Raw genomic sequence first — 12,375 nt, 5'->3', positions numbered from 1 at the left:
CTTGCTATTGTAAATTATGCTGCAATGAACCTAGGGATGCAGATATCTCTTTGAGATATGGATTTCACTTCCTTTGGATATATTCCTAGAAGTGGGATTGCTGAATCATATGGTAGTTCTACTTTTACAGGTTTGAGGAACCTCTATGGTGCTTTCCATAGTCGCTGCACCAATTTACAATAGCCATTAACCAATTTACCAATTCCCATTAAGAGTCCACAAGAGTTTCCTTTTCTGGGCCACCTGGGTGGCTCAGTTGGTTAAGCATCTGTCTTCAGCTCAGGTCATGATCCAAGAGTTCTGGGATCAAGTCCTGCATCAGGCTCCTTGCTCAGCAGGAAGCCTGTTTCTCCCTCTCCTTTTGCTGCTCCCCCTGCTTGTGCTCTCTCTCTCTCTCTGACAAATAAATAAATAAAATCTTTTTTTTTGAAGTTTCCTTTTCTCCACATTCTCACCATCACTTGTTATCTCTTGTCTTCTTGAGGATAGCCATTCTAACAGATAAGTGATACCTCATTGTGGTTTTGATTTGCATTTCCCTGATGATCAGTGATGTTGAACACCTTTTCATGCACCTGTTGGCCATTTGTACATCTTTTATGGAAAAATGTTCAGTTCCTCTGTCCGTTTTTAATTGGACTGTTTGGTTTTATGCTATTAACTTGTGCAAGAACTTCATATAATTTGGATATTAATCCCTTTTCAGATATATGGTGTGCAAATATTTTCTCCAGTTCCATACTTGCTCTTTCACTTTGTTGATGGTTTCCGTGCTATGCAGAAGCTTCATAGTTTAATGTTCTACCACTTGTTTATTTTGGTCTTTGATGTGTTTTCTTATGATATCAAATCCAAAAAAATCATTAAGAAGACAAATGTCAAAAAGTTTACCTCCTATGTCTCCTTTGAAGAAGTTTATGGTTTCAGGTCTTACATTCATGTCTTTAATCCATTTTGAGTTGATTATTGTGTATGGTGTAAGATTAGGTCCAATTTCATTCTTCTGCATATGGATATCCAGTTTTCCCAACACTATATATTGAGGAGATAATCCTTCTCCCACTGCATATTTGTTGTTGCTTTGTCCTAATTAAATTATCCATATATGCATGAGTGTATTTCTGGGGACTCTATTTGGGTCCACTGATCTGTGTGTCAGCTTTTATGCTAATACCATACTGTTTTGATTACTATCATAACTATTATTATCACTATTACAAAACTATTAGCTTTGTAATATAGTTTGAAATCTAATGACTAAAGAGTTATAAAAATAATAATTCAATAAAATTTCTAGAATATGGGGAAATGTTCTAGAATTGGGTCGTATACTTTCAAATACTTCTGGAATTTATAAATTGACTGCATTGGCTTTATAGAAAAACCAGAATGAGGAAATCTATAAACTGATGTAGGTATGTATGTGTGGAGGGTAGAACTATAAGTCAGGGAAAGGACTGGGGAAAGTTAAAGCTTGATGCAGATGTGAGAAATGTTCTTATTAAGAGATTCAGGAAATAATCCAAGTTTAGAATCATAAGAACTGATAACAGAAATTGAAAGGAATCCTTTAGTGAATTGATGAGGGAATTGTTCTTGTATTGCCAGAGCAGCTGGGTCATACAGTCCTCTCTGTGCAAAATGTGACAAGAAAAGTTAAAGCTAAAAAGCCAGTGCTAACATTAAGTTAAATGGATATAAGTTTAAACATTTAAATATTTTCATACTATTGATAAATGTTTAACATCGATAAGCAAGGAAATCAGGGAAGGCACAAATAAACGCTGCTAGGAATGAAACAGGATATATGGGATAACTATAGTCACAGTAGAAAATAAAACAATAAGAAAATGACAAACATTTTCTGATAGTAAATTTGAATGAGAGTAAAATAAACAGATTTTTAGACAAGCAAGAACTGAAAACCTTTCAAAAGGAAATTCTAAAAGACAACCTTCAGGCAGAAGACATATCCCACCTAGATGATCTGAGATGAAAAACATCTACTCCTTAGGCTATAGGTTAGTCACCTGCAAAAAGATTCCCCCAAAACATAGTGGCTTAAACCAGATACAAGCTTCTGTCCCAGGTTTAAGTCAGGATTGGTGGCCCAGACGGCTTCAGGGACACAGGCTCTTCTACAGTGTTGCTCTGCCAGCTTCAGCACACATTTCCATCTTGTGATCCAAGGAAGCTCTTCAGATCCCACCATCATACCCACATCCCAAGCATCAGCAAGTGGTATAAATGCGAGGAGAGAACAAAACGTACTTTGAATAACCTACCTAAACTAAGTAGCTCTAGGGCCAAGACAGTTTTCCCATGGATGTGATACAACATACACCACATCCTGGGCTTCCCCAAGACAACTCACCAGAGTTCAAGTCCTAGGCCTACAACCAAGGTGATGAGAATGTGTAATTGCTCCTGCAATAGGAGCTCACATGACTCCTCCCTAATTCACCCATGTGTGCCAACCAAACTGAAGACTTCGTACTGACTCTGTACCTGAAAATTATTTATTAGGAGAAAAATTTACCAAGAAAGAAGAAACTGGAACACTAACCCATCCATTCTCCTCTTTTAACCACTATTGAATGGTTAGGACCCTCTCAACACCAGAGCACCCTACCACAAGGCAACAGTGACTTTCTTCTTCTAGGGCTGAACAAAATGTACTACTTTTTAGGATTTTAGGGCAACATCCAACAAACAGGATGCAATATACCAATTGTGACAATCCTCTTATAAGCTTTACCCAGTTCATGTTACTAGAAATGGGGAGGATCTAATTGACATCACTCTCCATATCCACATTTCAGAAAGAGAAATTCTTTTTTCAAGTGGCATAACTAGTTCTATATTTATTAATAAATGTAATAATAATTTATAAATTCAATAAAAATTTACCAACACCAGACTAGCAAATATTATGCTTATTAGATCATAACAATTACATGGTTACTTTTGTTTTGTTAGTTAATACTTAAAAATATACATATGTTCAATACTGGGTCTTATTCCCTCTTTATCCTAAGCAAAACACATAAATAAATTAAAATATAATAAATCCAAAATCCAAATAGACCTTTTTAAAAAAGAAATTCACTATATACATATGAATTTATATTTTGAAAATAAGAATCATAACATATTATTCCTAGAGCCTATTACATTACCTGCCCCACTTAGGTCTATTTTAAATAAATGAGTAACATCCATATTGTAATAAAAGGTGTTTTCTCACATAGTGGACATCTCAAATGCTTTGAGAGACACTCTCTTACTACAAGGGAACCCAGAGACCTAGAGCTCATGGAATTTTAAAGGTTTGAAGACACTCTAAAACTAAAACCATGCAAAGGTTGGGACTTCCCACTCCTTTACTAGATGATGATCCACAGTCATTGGGTGAAGGCAGGAAAAAATGGCATATCCAGAGGTATCATCTATTGATCTTATCTCCAAGTCCCATATCACAAGGAGTAGAGAAATACTGGGATCAAGAGCAAAAAAAGGATGGTAAAAATAATCACAAATCCTGCTATCTAAGTAACCCATTTACTGATGAAGCCAATTTCCCAGGTATATTTTTTGCCATGAGACTAGCAGGACTGGAAGAACTCCTCACTGTGGAATGGTCTCTATCCACATAGCCTAGACTAGCCTGGGCCTCCTGGCAGTACATTTGGCAGGTGCCTCAGAAGAAAATAACTGGGATGTGTTCAGATCTATTCTTTTAGGGAGACAACCCTAAGTACTCACTGGCGGATCTGCCGGGTCTTCATCCCATAGACAAGAGGACTGAGTGCAGGTGGCACAAGGAGGTAGAGGGTGGCCAGAAGAACATGAACATGATGGGATACATGGTGGCCAAAGCGATGAGTGAGGAAGGAGAATATTCCAGGAACATAGAAGATCAAGATGACACAAATATGAGACCCACATGTGCTAAAGGCCTTAAGTTGGGCCTCACCACCTGGTACCTTCAACACAGTCTGGAGGATGAGGGCATAGGAAATACCAATGGCCACAACATCTAGCCCAACCACAAGCAGGGCCACTACCAACCCATAAGCTCAGTTCACTGTGGTTTCTGAGCTGGCAAGTTTTACCACAGCCATATGTTCACAATAGGCATGGCCTATGATGGTGGCCTGGCAGAAGATGAGTCTCTGCAACAGGATAGGGAAGGGGAGGAGAAGGACCAACCCCCATACCAGCACTGCCAGCCCAATGCGCCCTATGATCCCTGGATGCAAGATGGTAGAATGGTGCAGAGGGTGACAAATGGCTCCATAGCAATCCAGAGCCATGGCCACAAGTACACCTGACTCCATGGAAGAGAAAGCATGGATGAAGAACATCTGGATCAGGCAGACAGTGTACCCAATCTCATGGGCATGAACCAGGAGCACTGCAAGGGTTTTAGGTGCAGTGGAGGAGGCCAGCACCAGGTCAATGCCAGATAGCATGGCCAGAAAGAGGTATATAGGCTGGTGCAAGGATGGGTCAGTCCAGATGATGAAGATGATGCTGACATTGCCCATTACAGCAAGGAGATAAAGGACCAAAGAGAGAAAAGAAACCAAAATCATGATCTCTCCATTCTTGGTGGGTTATCCCAGTGTCTAGATCTGGCTACCATCTTCATGAGAAGAAAGAAGCTGAAAGTGAAAAACAAGCAAATAAAGTGAGACACAAAGAAGAGAAGCCCCTTTTCTTGAGATAATGTCTTTAAGGTGAGACAGCCACATGTCTGAATTGCAATAGGTCTAGTTTCATTTACAGATAAGAGTAAACATGCTGGAGGGGCGGAGCAAGATGGCGGAGGAGTAGGAGACCTGGATTTCGTCTCCTCTCAGGAATTCATCTGGATAGGGATCAAACCATTCTGAACACCTACAAACTCAACAGGAGATCGAAGAAAAGAATGGCAACAACTCTCTCATCAGAAAACCGACCACCTTCTGGAAGGTAGGACGTGCGGAGAAGTGAATCCGCGGCGATATTTGGGAGGATAGACGACGGGGGAGGGGCCTCCGTCGGCCGCTTCTGGCAAGTGATAGAGCCGCGGAGCACAAAATCGGAACTTTTAAAAGTCGGCTCCGCTGAGGGATGTCACTCTGGTGGCTAAATGGGGGTGGAACCCTCGTGGGACAGTGTGGTCTCAGGACCCTCGGGGTCACAGAAAGACCGGGGGTGCCTGAGTGTGGCCGAGCTCCCAGGTATCGGAGCAGGGAAGCCTGCTGCAGAGGCGGAGCCCAGGCGCGGGCTCTCAGCTCGGGGTGGCCATAAACCGTGATCCGCGGCCCAGTGGGGCGACTGCTCCTCCAGCAGGGACCCAACAAGCGGCAGATCCGGGGAGACTCACCTTCCTCCCCCGGGAGGAGCCACGCGGGAGTGCACCGCAGGGATCTGCTGGGTTTGGAGACTCCACCCGGGGTCGGGCGCCAGAGATAGAAACGCGCGGTCGCAGGCCGGGCGAGCACGGAGTGCGGCCGGAGACCGGGGAGACGGGAGTGACTGACGGCTTTTCTCTGTGGACTCACTGAGGAGCGGGGCCCCGAGTTCTTGGCTCTTCCGGGGCAGAGATTAGGAGGCCGCCATTCTCACTCTCCGCCTCCAAAGCTGTACGGAAAGCTCACAGGGAACAAAGGCCCGGGAGAGCAAACCCGAGCAGATTACTTGGCCGGGAGGGGGCAAGGGCGGGGCAATTCCCCCTCCGGCAGAGACATTTGGGAACCACGGCAACAGGCCCCTCCCCAGAAGATCAGCGAGAACAGCCAGCCAAGACCAAGTTTACCGATCAATGAGAACGGCAGAACTCCAGCGCCAGGGGACTACTGCACATAGAATTCATGGCTTTTTTACCATGATTCTTTAGTCTTTTAAAGTTAATTTTTTTTAACTGTCTTTTTGTCTTTTTATTTCTTTTTGAATTTTTCTTTTTCCCTTTTTCAACCAACATCTTATCAATCCCTTTTTTTAAAAAAAAAAAACATTTTTATTTTTCATTTTTAGAGTCATATTCTATCCCTTCATAGTAGTTACCCATATTTTTGGCTTATATATAAAAGTTGTTCTCTCTTTAAAATTCTGAGATAGTTTCTTCTAACAGATTAAAATATCCCCTAAATCTCTAGTATAAGGTGTTTTCTATTCCCCTGCCTGATCACATCCTCTCCCTTTTTTTTTCTTTTTCTTTTTTCTTTTTTTAAATCCTCTTCTTTCTTTTTTCAAACAACTTCTTATCAGTTCCTTTTATAAAATTTTTTATAATTTCCATTTTTACAGTCATATTCTATCCCTTCATCATATCAACCCTTATTTTTGTACATATATAAGTTTTTCTTTCTTTAAAACTTTGGGAGGCACTTTCTTCTAAAAGGCCAAAATACAACCCAAATCTAGTGTGTGGCACTGATCTATATACCAGCCTGATCATATTTGATCACATTCTGGGTTTTTTTTGTTGTTGTTGTTGTTGTTTTGTTTTGTTTGTTTTTGTTTTTATCTTTTTCTTTTTCTTTTTTTCTTTTTCTTTTTCTCTCTTTCCCTTTCTTATCCCACTGCTTCAGGTCTTTTCTCATTTGTTTAGAGTATATTTTCTGGGGACGTGGTTACTCTGCTAGCATTTTGTTCTCTCATTAATCTATTCTCCTCTGCACAAAATGACAAGACGGAAAAAATCACCTCAACAAAAAGAACAAGAGGTAGTACCGACTGCCAGGGACCTACTCAATACGGACATTAGTACGATGTCAGATCTAGAGTTCAGAATCATCACTTTAAAGATACTATCTGGGCTTGAAAAAAATATGGAAGTTATTAGAGAAACCCTTTCTGGAAGAGTAAAAGAGCTAAAATCCAACCAAGTAGAAATCAAAAAGGCTATTAATGAGGTGCAATCAAAAATGGGGGCGCTAAGTGCTAGAATAAATGAGGCAGAAGAGAGAATCAATAATATAGAAGATGAAATGATGGAAAATAAAGAAGCTGAGACAAAGAGAGATAAACAACTACTGGATCATGAGGGCAGAATTCGAGAGATAAGCGATACCATAAGACGAAACAACATTAGAATAATTGGGATCCCAGAAGAAGAAGAAAGAGAGAGAGGGGCAGAAGGTATAATGGAGCAAATTATAGCAGAGAACTTCCCTAATTTGGGGAAAGAAACAGGCATGAAAATCCAGGAAGCACAGAGAACCCCTCTCAAAATCAATAAAAATAGGTCAACACCCAGACCTCTAATAGTAAAACTTACAAGTCTCATAGACAAAGAGAAAATCCTGAAAGCAGCTCGGGAGAAGAGATATGTAACCTACAAGGGTAGAAACATTAGATTGGCAACAGACCTATCCACAGAGACCTGGCAGGCCAGGAAGGACTGGCAGGATATATTCAGAGCACTAAACGAGAAAAATATGCAGCCAAGAATACTCTATCCAGCTAGGCTGTCATTGAAAATAGAAGGAGAGATAAAAAGCTTCCAGGACAAACAAAAACTAAAGGAATTTGCAAACACAAAACCAGCCCTACATGAAATCTTGAAAGGGGTCCTCTAAGCAAAGAGAGAGCCTAAAAGCAACATAGACCAGAAAGGAACACAGACAATATACGGTAACAGTCACCTTACAGGCAATACAATGGCACTAAATTCCTATCTTTCAATAGTTACCCTGAATGTAAATGGGCTAAATGCCCCAATCAAAAGACACAGGCTAACAGACTGGATTAAAAAACAAAACCCATCAATATGCTGTCTGCAAGAGACTCATTTTAGAACCAAAGACACCCCCAGATTGAAAGTGAGGGGGTAGAAAACCATTTACCATGCTAATGGACACCAAAAGAAAGCTGGGGTGGCAATCCTTATATCAGACAACTTCGATTTTCAACCAAAGACTGTAATAAGAGATGAGGAAGGACACTATATCCTACTTAAAGGATCTATCCAACAAGAAGATCTAACAATTGTAAATATCTATGCCCCTAACATGGGAGCAGCCAATTATATAAGGCAATTAATAACAAAAGCAAAGAAACACATCGACAACAATACAATAATAGTGGGGGACTTTAACATCCCCCTCACTGAAATGGACAGATCATCTAAGCAAAAGATCAACAAGGAAATAAGACTTTAAATGACACTCTGGACCAAATGGACTTCACAGACAGATTCAGAACATTCCACCCCAAAGCAACGGAATACACATTCTTCTCTAGTGCCCATGGAACATTCTCCAGAATAGATCACATCCTAGGTCATAAATCAGGTCTCAACGGGTACCAAAAGATTGGGATCATTCCCTGCCTATTTTCAGACCACAACGCTTTGAAACTAGAACTCAATCACAAGAGGAAAGTCGGAAAGAACTCAAATACATGGAGGCTAAAGAGCATCCTACTGAAGAATGAATGGGTCAACCAGGAAATTAAAGAAGAATTAAAGAAATACATGGAAACCAATGAAAATGAAAACACAACTGTTCAAAATCTTTGGGATGCAGCAAAGGCAGTCCCAAGAGGAAAGTATATAGCAATACAAGCCTTTCTCAAGAAACAAGAAAGGTCTCAAGTACACAACCTAACTCTACACCTAAAGGAGCTGGAGAAAGAACAGCAAATAAAGCCTAAGCCCAGCAGGAGAAGAGAAATAATAAAGATCAGAGCAGAATCAATGAAATAGAAACCAAAAGAACAGTAGAACAGATCAACGAAACTAGGAGCTGGTTCTTTGAAAGAATTAACAAGATTGATAAACCCCTGGCCAGACTTATCAAAAAGAAAGGAGAAATGACCCAAATCAACAAAATCATGAATGAAAGAAGAGAGATCACAAGCAACACCAAAGAAATATAAACCATTATAAGAACATATTACGAGCGACTATATGCCAGCAAATTAGATAACCTGGGAGAAATTGATGCATTCCTAGAGATGTATCAACTACCAAAACTGAACCAGGAAGAAATAGGAAACCTGAACACCCTATAACCACTAAGGAAATTGAATCAGTCATCAAAAATCTCCCAACAAACAAGAGCCCAGGGCCAGATGGCTTCCCAGGGGAATTCTACCAAACATTTCAAGAAGAATTAATATCTATTCTTCTGAAACTGTTCCAAAAAATAGAAATGGAAGGAAAACTTCCAAACTCATTTTAGGAGGCCAACATTACCTTGATCCCCAAACCAGACAAAGACCCCATCAAAAAGGAGAATTACAGACCAATATCCCTGATGAACATGGATGCAAAAATTCTCACCAAAATACTAGCCAATAGGATCCAACAGTCCATTAAAAGGATTATTCACCATGACCAAGTGGGATTTATCCCTGGGCTGCAAGGTTGGTTCAACATCCGCAAATTAATCAATGTGATACAATCCATTAATAAAAGAAAGAACAAGAACCATATGATCCTCTCAATAGATGCAGAAAAAGCATTTGACAAAGTACAGCATCCTTTCTTGATCAAAACTCTTCAGAGTATAGGCATAGAGGGTACATACCTCAATATCATAAAAGCCATCTATGAAAAACCCACAGCAAATATCATTCTCAATGGGAAAAAACTGAGAGCTTTCTCCCTAAGGTCAGGAATGCGGCAGGGATGTCCACTATCACCACTGCTATTCAACATAGTATTAGAAGTCCTAGCCACAGCAATCAGACAACAAAAAGAAATAAAAGGCATCCAAATCGGCAAAGAAGAAGTCAAACTCTCACTCTTTGCAGATGATATGATACTTTATGTGGAAAACCCAAAGACTCCACCCCAAACTGCTAGAACTCACACAGAAATTCAGTAAAGTGGCAGGATATAATATCAGTGCACAGAAATCAGTGGCATTCCTATACACCAAAAACAAGATAGAAGAAAGAGAAATTAAGGAGTCAATCCCATTTATAATTGCGCCCCAAACCATAAGATAACTAGGAATAAATCTAACCAGAGAGGCAAAGAGTCTGTACCCAGAAAACTATAAAATACTCATGAAAGAAATTGAGGAAGACACAAAGAAATGGAAAAATGTTCCAAGCTCATGGATTGGAAGAACAAATATTGTGAAGATGTCAATGCTACCTAGAGCAATCTACATATTCAATGCAATCCCTATCAAAATACCATCCACTTTTTTCAAAGAAATGGAACAAATAATCCTCAAATTTGTATGGAACCAGAAAAGACCCTGAATAGCCAGAGGAATGTTGAAAAGCAAAGCTGGCGGCATCACAATTCCAGAGTTCAAGCTCTATTACAAAGCTGTCATCATCAAGACAGTATGGTACTGGCACAAAAACAGGCACATAGATCAATGGAACAGAATAGAGAGCCCAGAAATGGACCCTCAACTCTATGGTCAACTAGTCTTTGACAAAGCAGGAAAGAATGTCCAATGGAAAAAAGACAGTCTTTTCAACAAATGGTGTTGGGAAAATTGGATAGCCACATGCAGAAGAATGAAACTGGACCATTTCCTTACACCACACACAAAAATAGACTCAAAATGGTTGAAGACTTCAATGTGAGACAGGAGTCCATCAAAATCCTAAAGGAGAACACAGGCAGTGACCTCTTCGACCTCAGCCACAGCAACTTCTTCCTAGAAACATCGCCAAAGGCAAGGGAAGCAAGGGCAAAAATGAACTATTGGGACTTCACCAAGATAAAAAGCTTTTGCACAGCAAAAGAAACAGTCAACAAAACCAAAAGACAACCGACAGAATGGGAGAAGATATTTGCAAATGACATATCAGATAAAGGGCTACTATCCAAAATCTATAAAGAACTTCTTAAACTCAACACCCAAAGAACACATGATCCAATGAAGAAATGGGCAGAAGACATGAACAGACATTTTTCCAAAGAAGACATCCAAATGGCCAACAGACACATGAAAAAGTGCTCAACACTGCTTGGCATCAGGGAAATCCAAATCAAAACCTCAGTGAGATATCACCTCACACTAGTCAGAATGGCTAAAATTAACAAGTCAGGAAATGACAGATGTTGGTGGGGATGCGGAGAAAGGGGAACCCTCCTACACTGTTGGTGGGAATGCAAGCTGGTGCAGCCACTATGGAAAACAGTATGGAGGTTCCTCAAAAAGTTGAAAATAGAGCTACCATAGGATCCATCAATTGCACTACTGGGTATTTACCCCAAAGATACAAATGTAGTAATCCGAAGGGGTACATGCACCCCAATGTTTATAGCAGCAATGTCCACAATAGCCAAACTATGGAAAGAGCCAAGATGTCCATCAGCAGATGAATGGATAAAGAAGATGTGGTACATATATATAATGAATATTATGCAGCCATCAAAGGGAATGAAATCTTGCCATTTGCAATGACGTGGATGGAACTGGAGGGTATTATGCTGAGCGAAATAAGTCAATCAGAGAAAGACATGTATCATATGACCTCACTGATATGAGGAATTCTTAATCTCAGGAAACAAACTGAGGGTTGCTGGAGTGGTGGGGGGGTGGGAGGGATGGGGTGGCTGGGTGATAGACATTGGGGAGGGTATGTGCTATGGTGAGTGCTGTGAATTGTCTAAGACTGATGAATCACAGACCTGTACCTCTGAAACAAATAATACATTATATATTAAAAAAAGAAGAAGAAGATAGCAGGAGGAGAAGAATGAAGGGAGGGACTCGGAGGGGGAGACGAACCATGAGAGACTATGGACTCTGAGAAACAAACTGAGGGTTCTAGAGGGGAGGGGGTGGGGGAATGGGTTAGCCTGGTCATGGGTATTAAAGAGGGCAGGTATTGAATGGAGCACTGGGTGTTATATGCCAACAATGAATCATGGATCACTACATTAAAAACTAATGATGTAATGTATGGTGATTAACATAATAATTTAAAAAAATGCATTACATTTGAAAGTTGAGATAGTGTTCATCACAATGATAGCCGTAAAGATAGTAGTTTAATAGTGATTATGACTGCAATGCTAGTTCTGTGACAACTTATTTCATTTCTTCAATAAAAAGTTATCGAGTGCCTATGTCACAATTTGAGATTTATGTATTCATTTAATCCAAACTATGCATAAGTCAATGTGACTGATGAGGAAATATGCTAGCAATGATTCAGTCCATTAAAATAAAAAAATTTATTAACTAAACATTTATTTTTTTAAATTTTTTATTGTTATGTTAATCACCATACATTATATCATTTAACTAAACATTTATTGAGTGCCTATCATGTGCCAGGTACTATGCTAAGGATACAATGCAATTTATCATTTAGTAGAGATGGGGGACAGAGATCATTCAACCAATCATTTTATATATATATATATATATATATATATATATATATATATATATATATATA

The 12,375-nt window shown here is 39.8% G+C and overlaps 1 protein-coding gene across 1 annotated transcript; it reads right to left on the bottom strand.

The window, feature by feature from the left end:
• Positions 1 to 3,731: 3,731 nt before the first annotated feature.
• Positions 3,732 to 4,666, bottom strand: LOC118004152 (olfactory receptor 52L1-like). The gene is given in 1 exon segment (XM_034995338.1): positions 3,732 to 4,666. A coding segment is annotated over 1 exon segment (867 nt). The 5' UTR covers positions 4,599 to 4,666.
• Positions 4,667 to 12,375: the final 7,709 nt, after the last annotated feature.

The sequence above is a fragment of the Mirounga leonina genome, unplaced genomic scaffold, assembly GCF_011800145.1.
Source record: "Mirounga leonina isolate KUSES-001 unplaced genomic scaffold, KU_Mleo_1.0 Mir_92, whole genome shotgun sequence".
Taxonomy (NCBI): domain Eukaryota; kingdom Metazoa; phylum Chordata; class Mammalia; order Carnivora; family Phocidae; genus Mirounga; species Mirounga leonina.
This window is presented reverse-complemented; position numbering and strand designations above follow the sequence as displayed.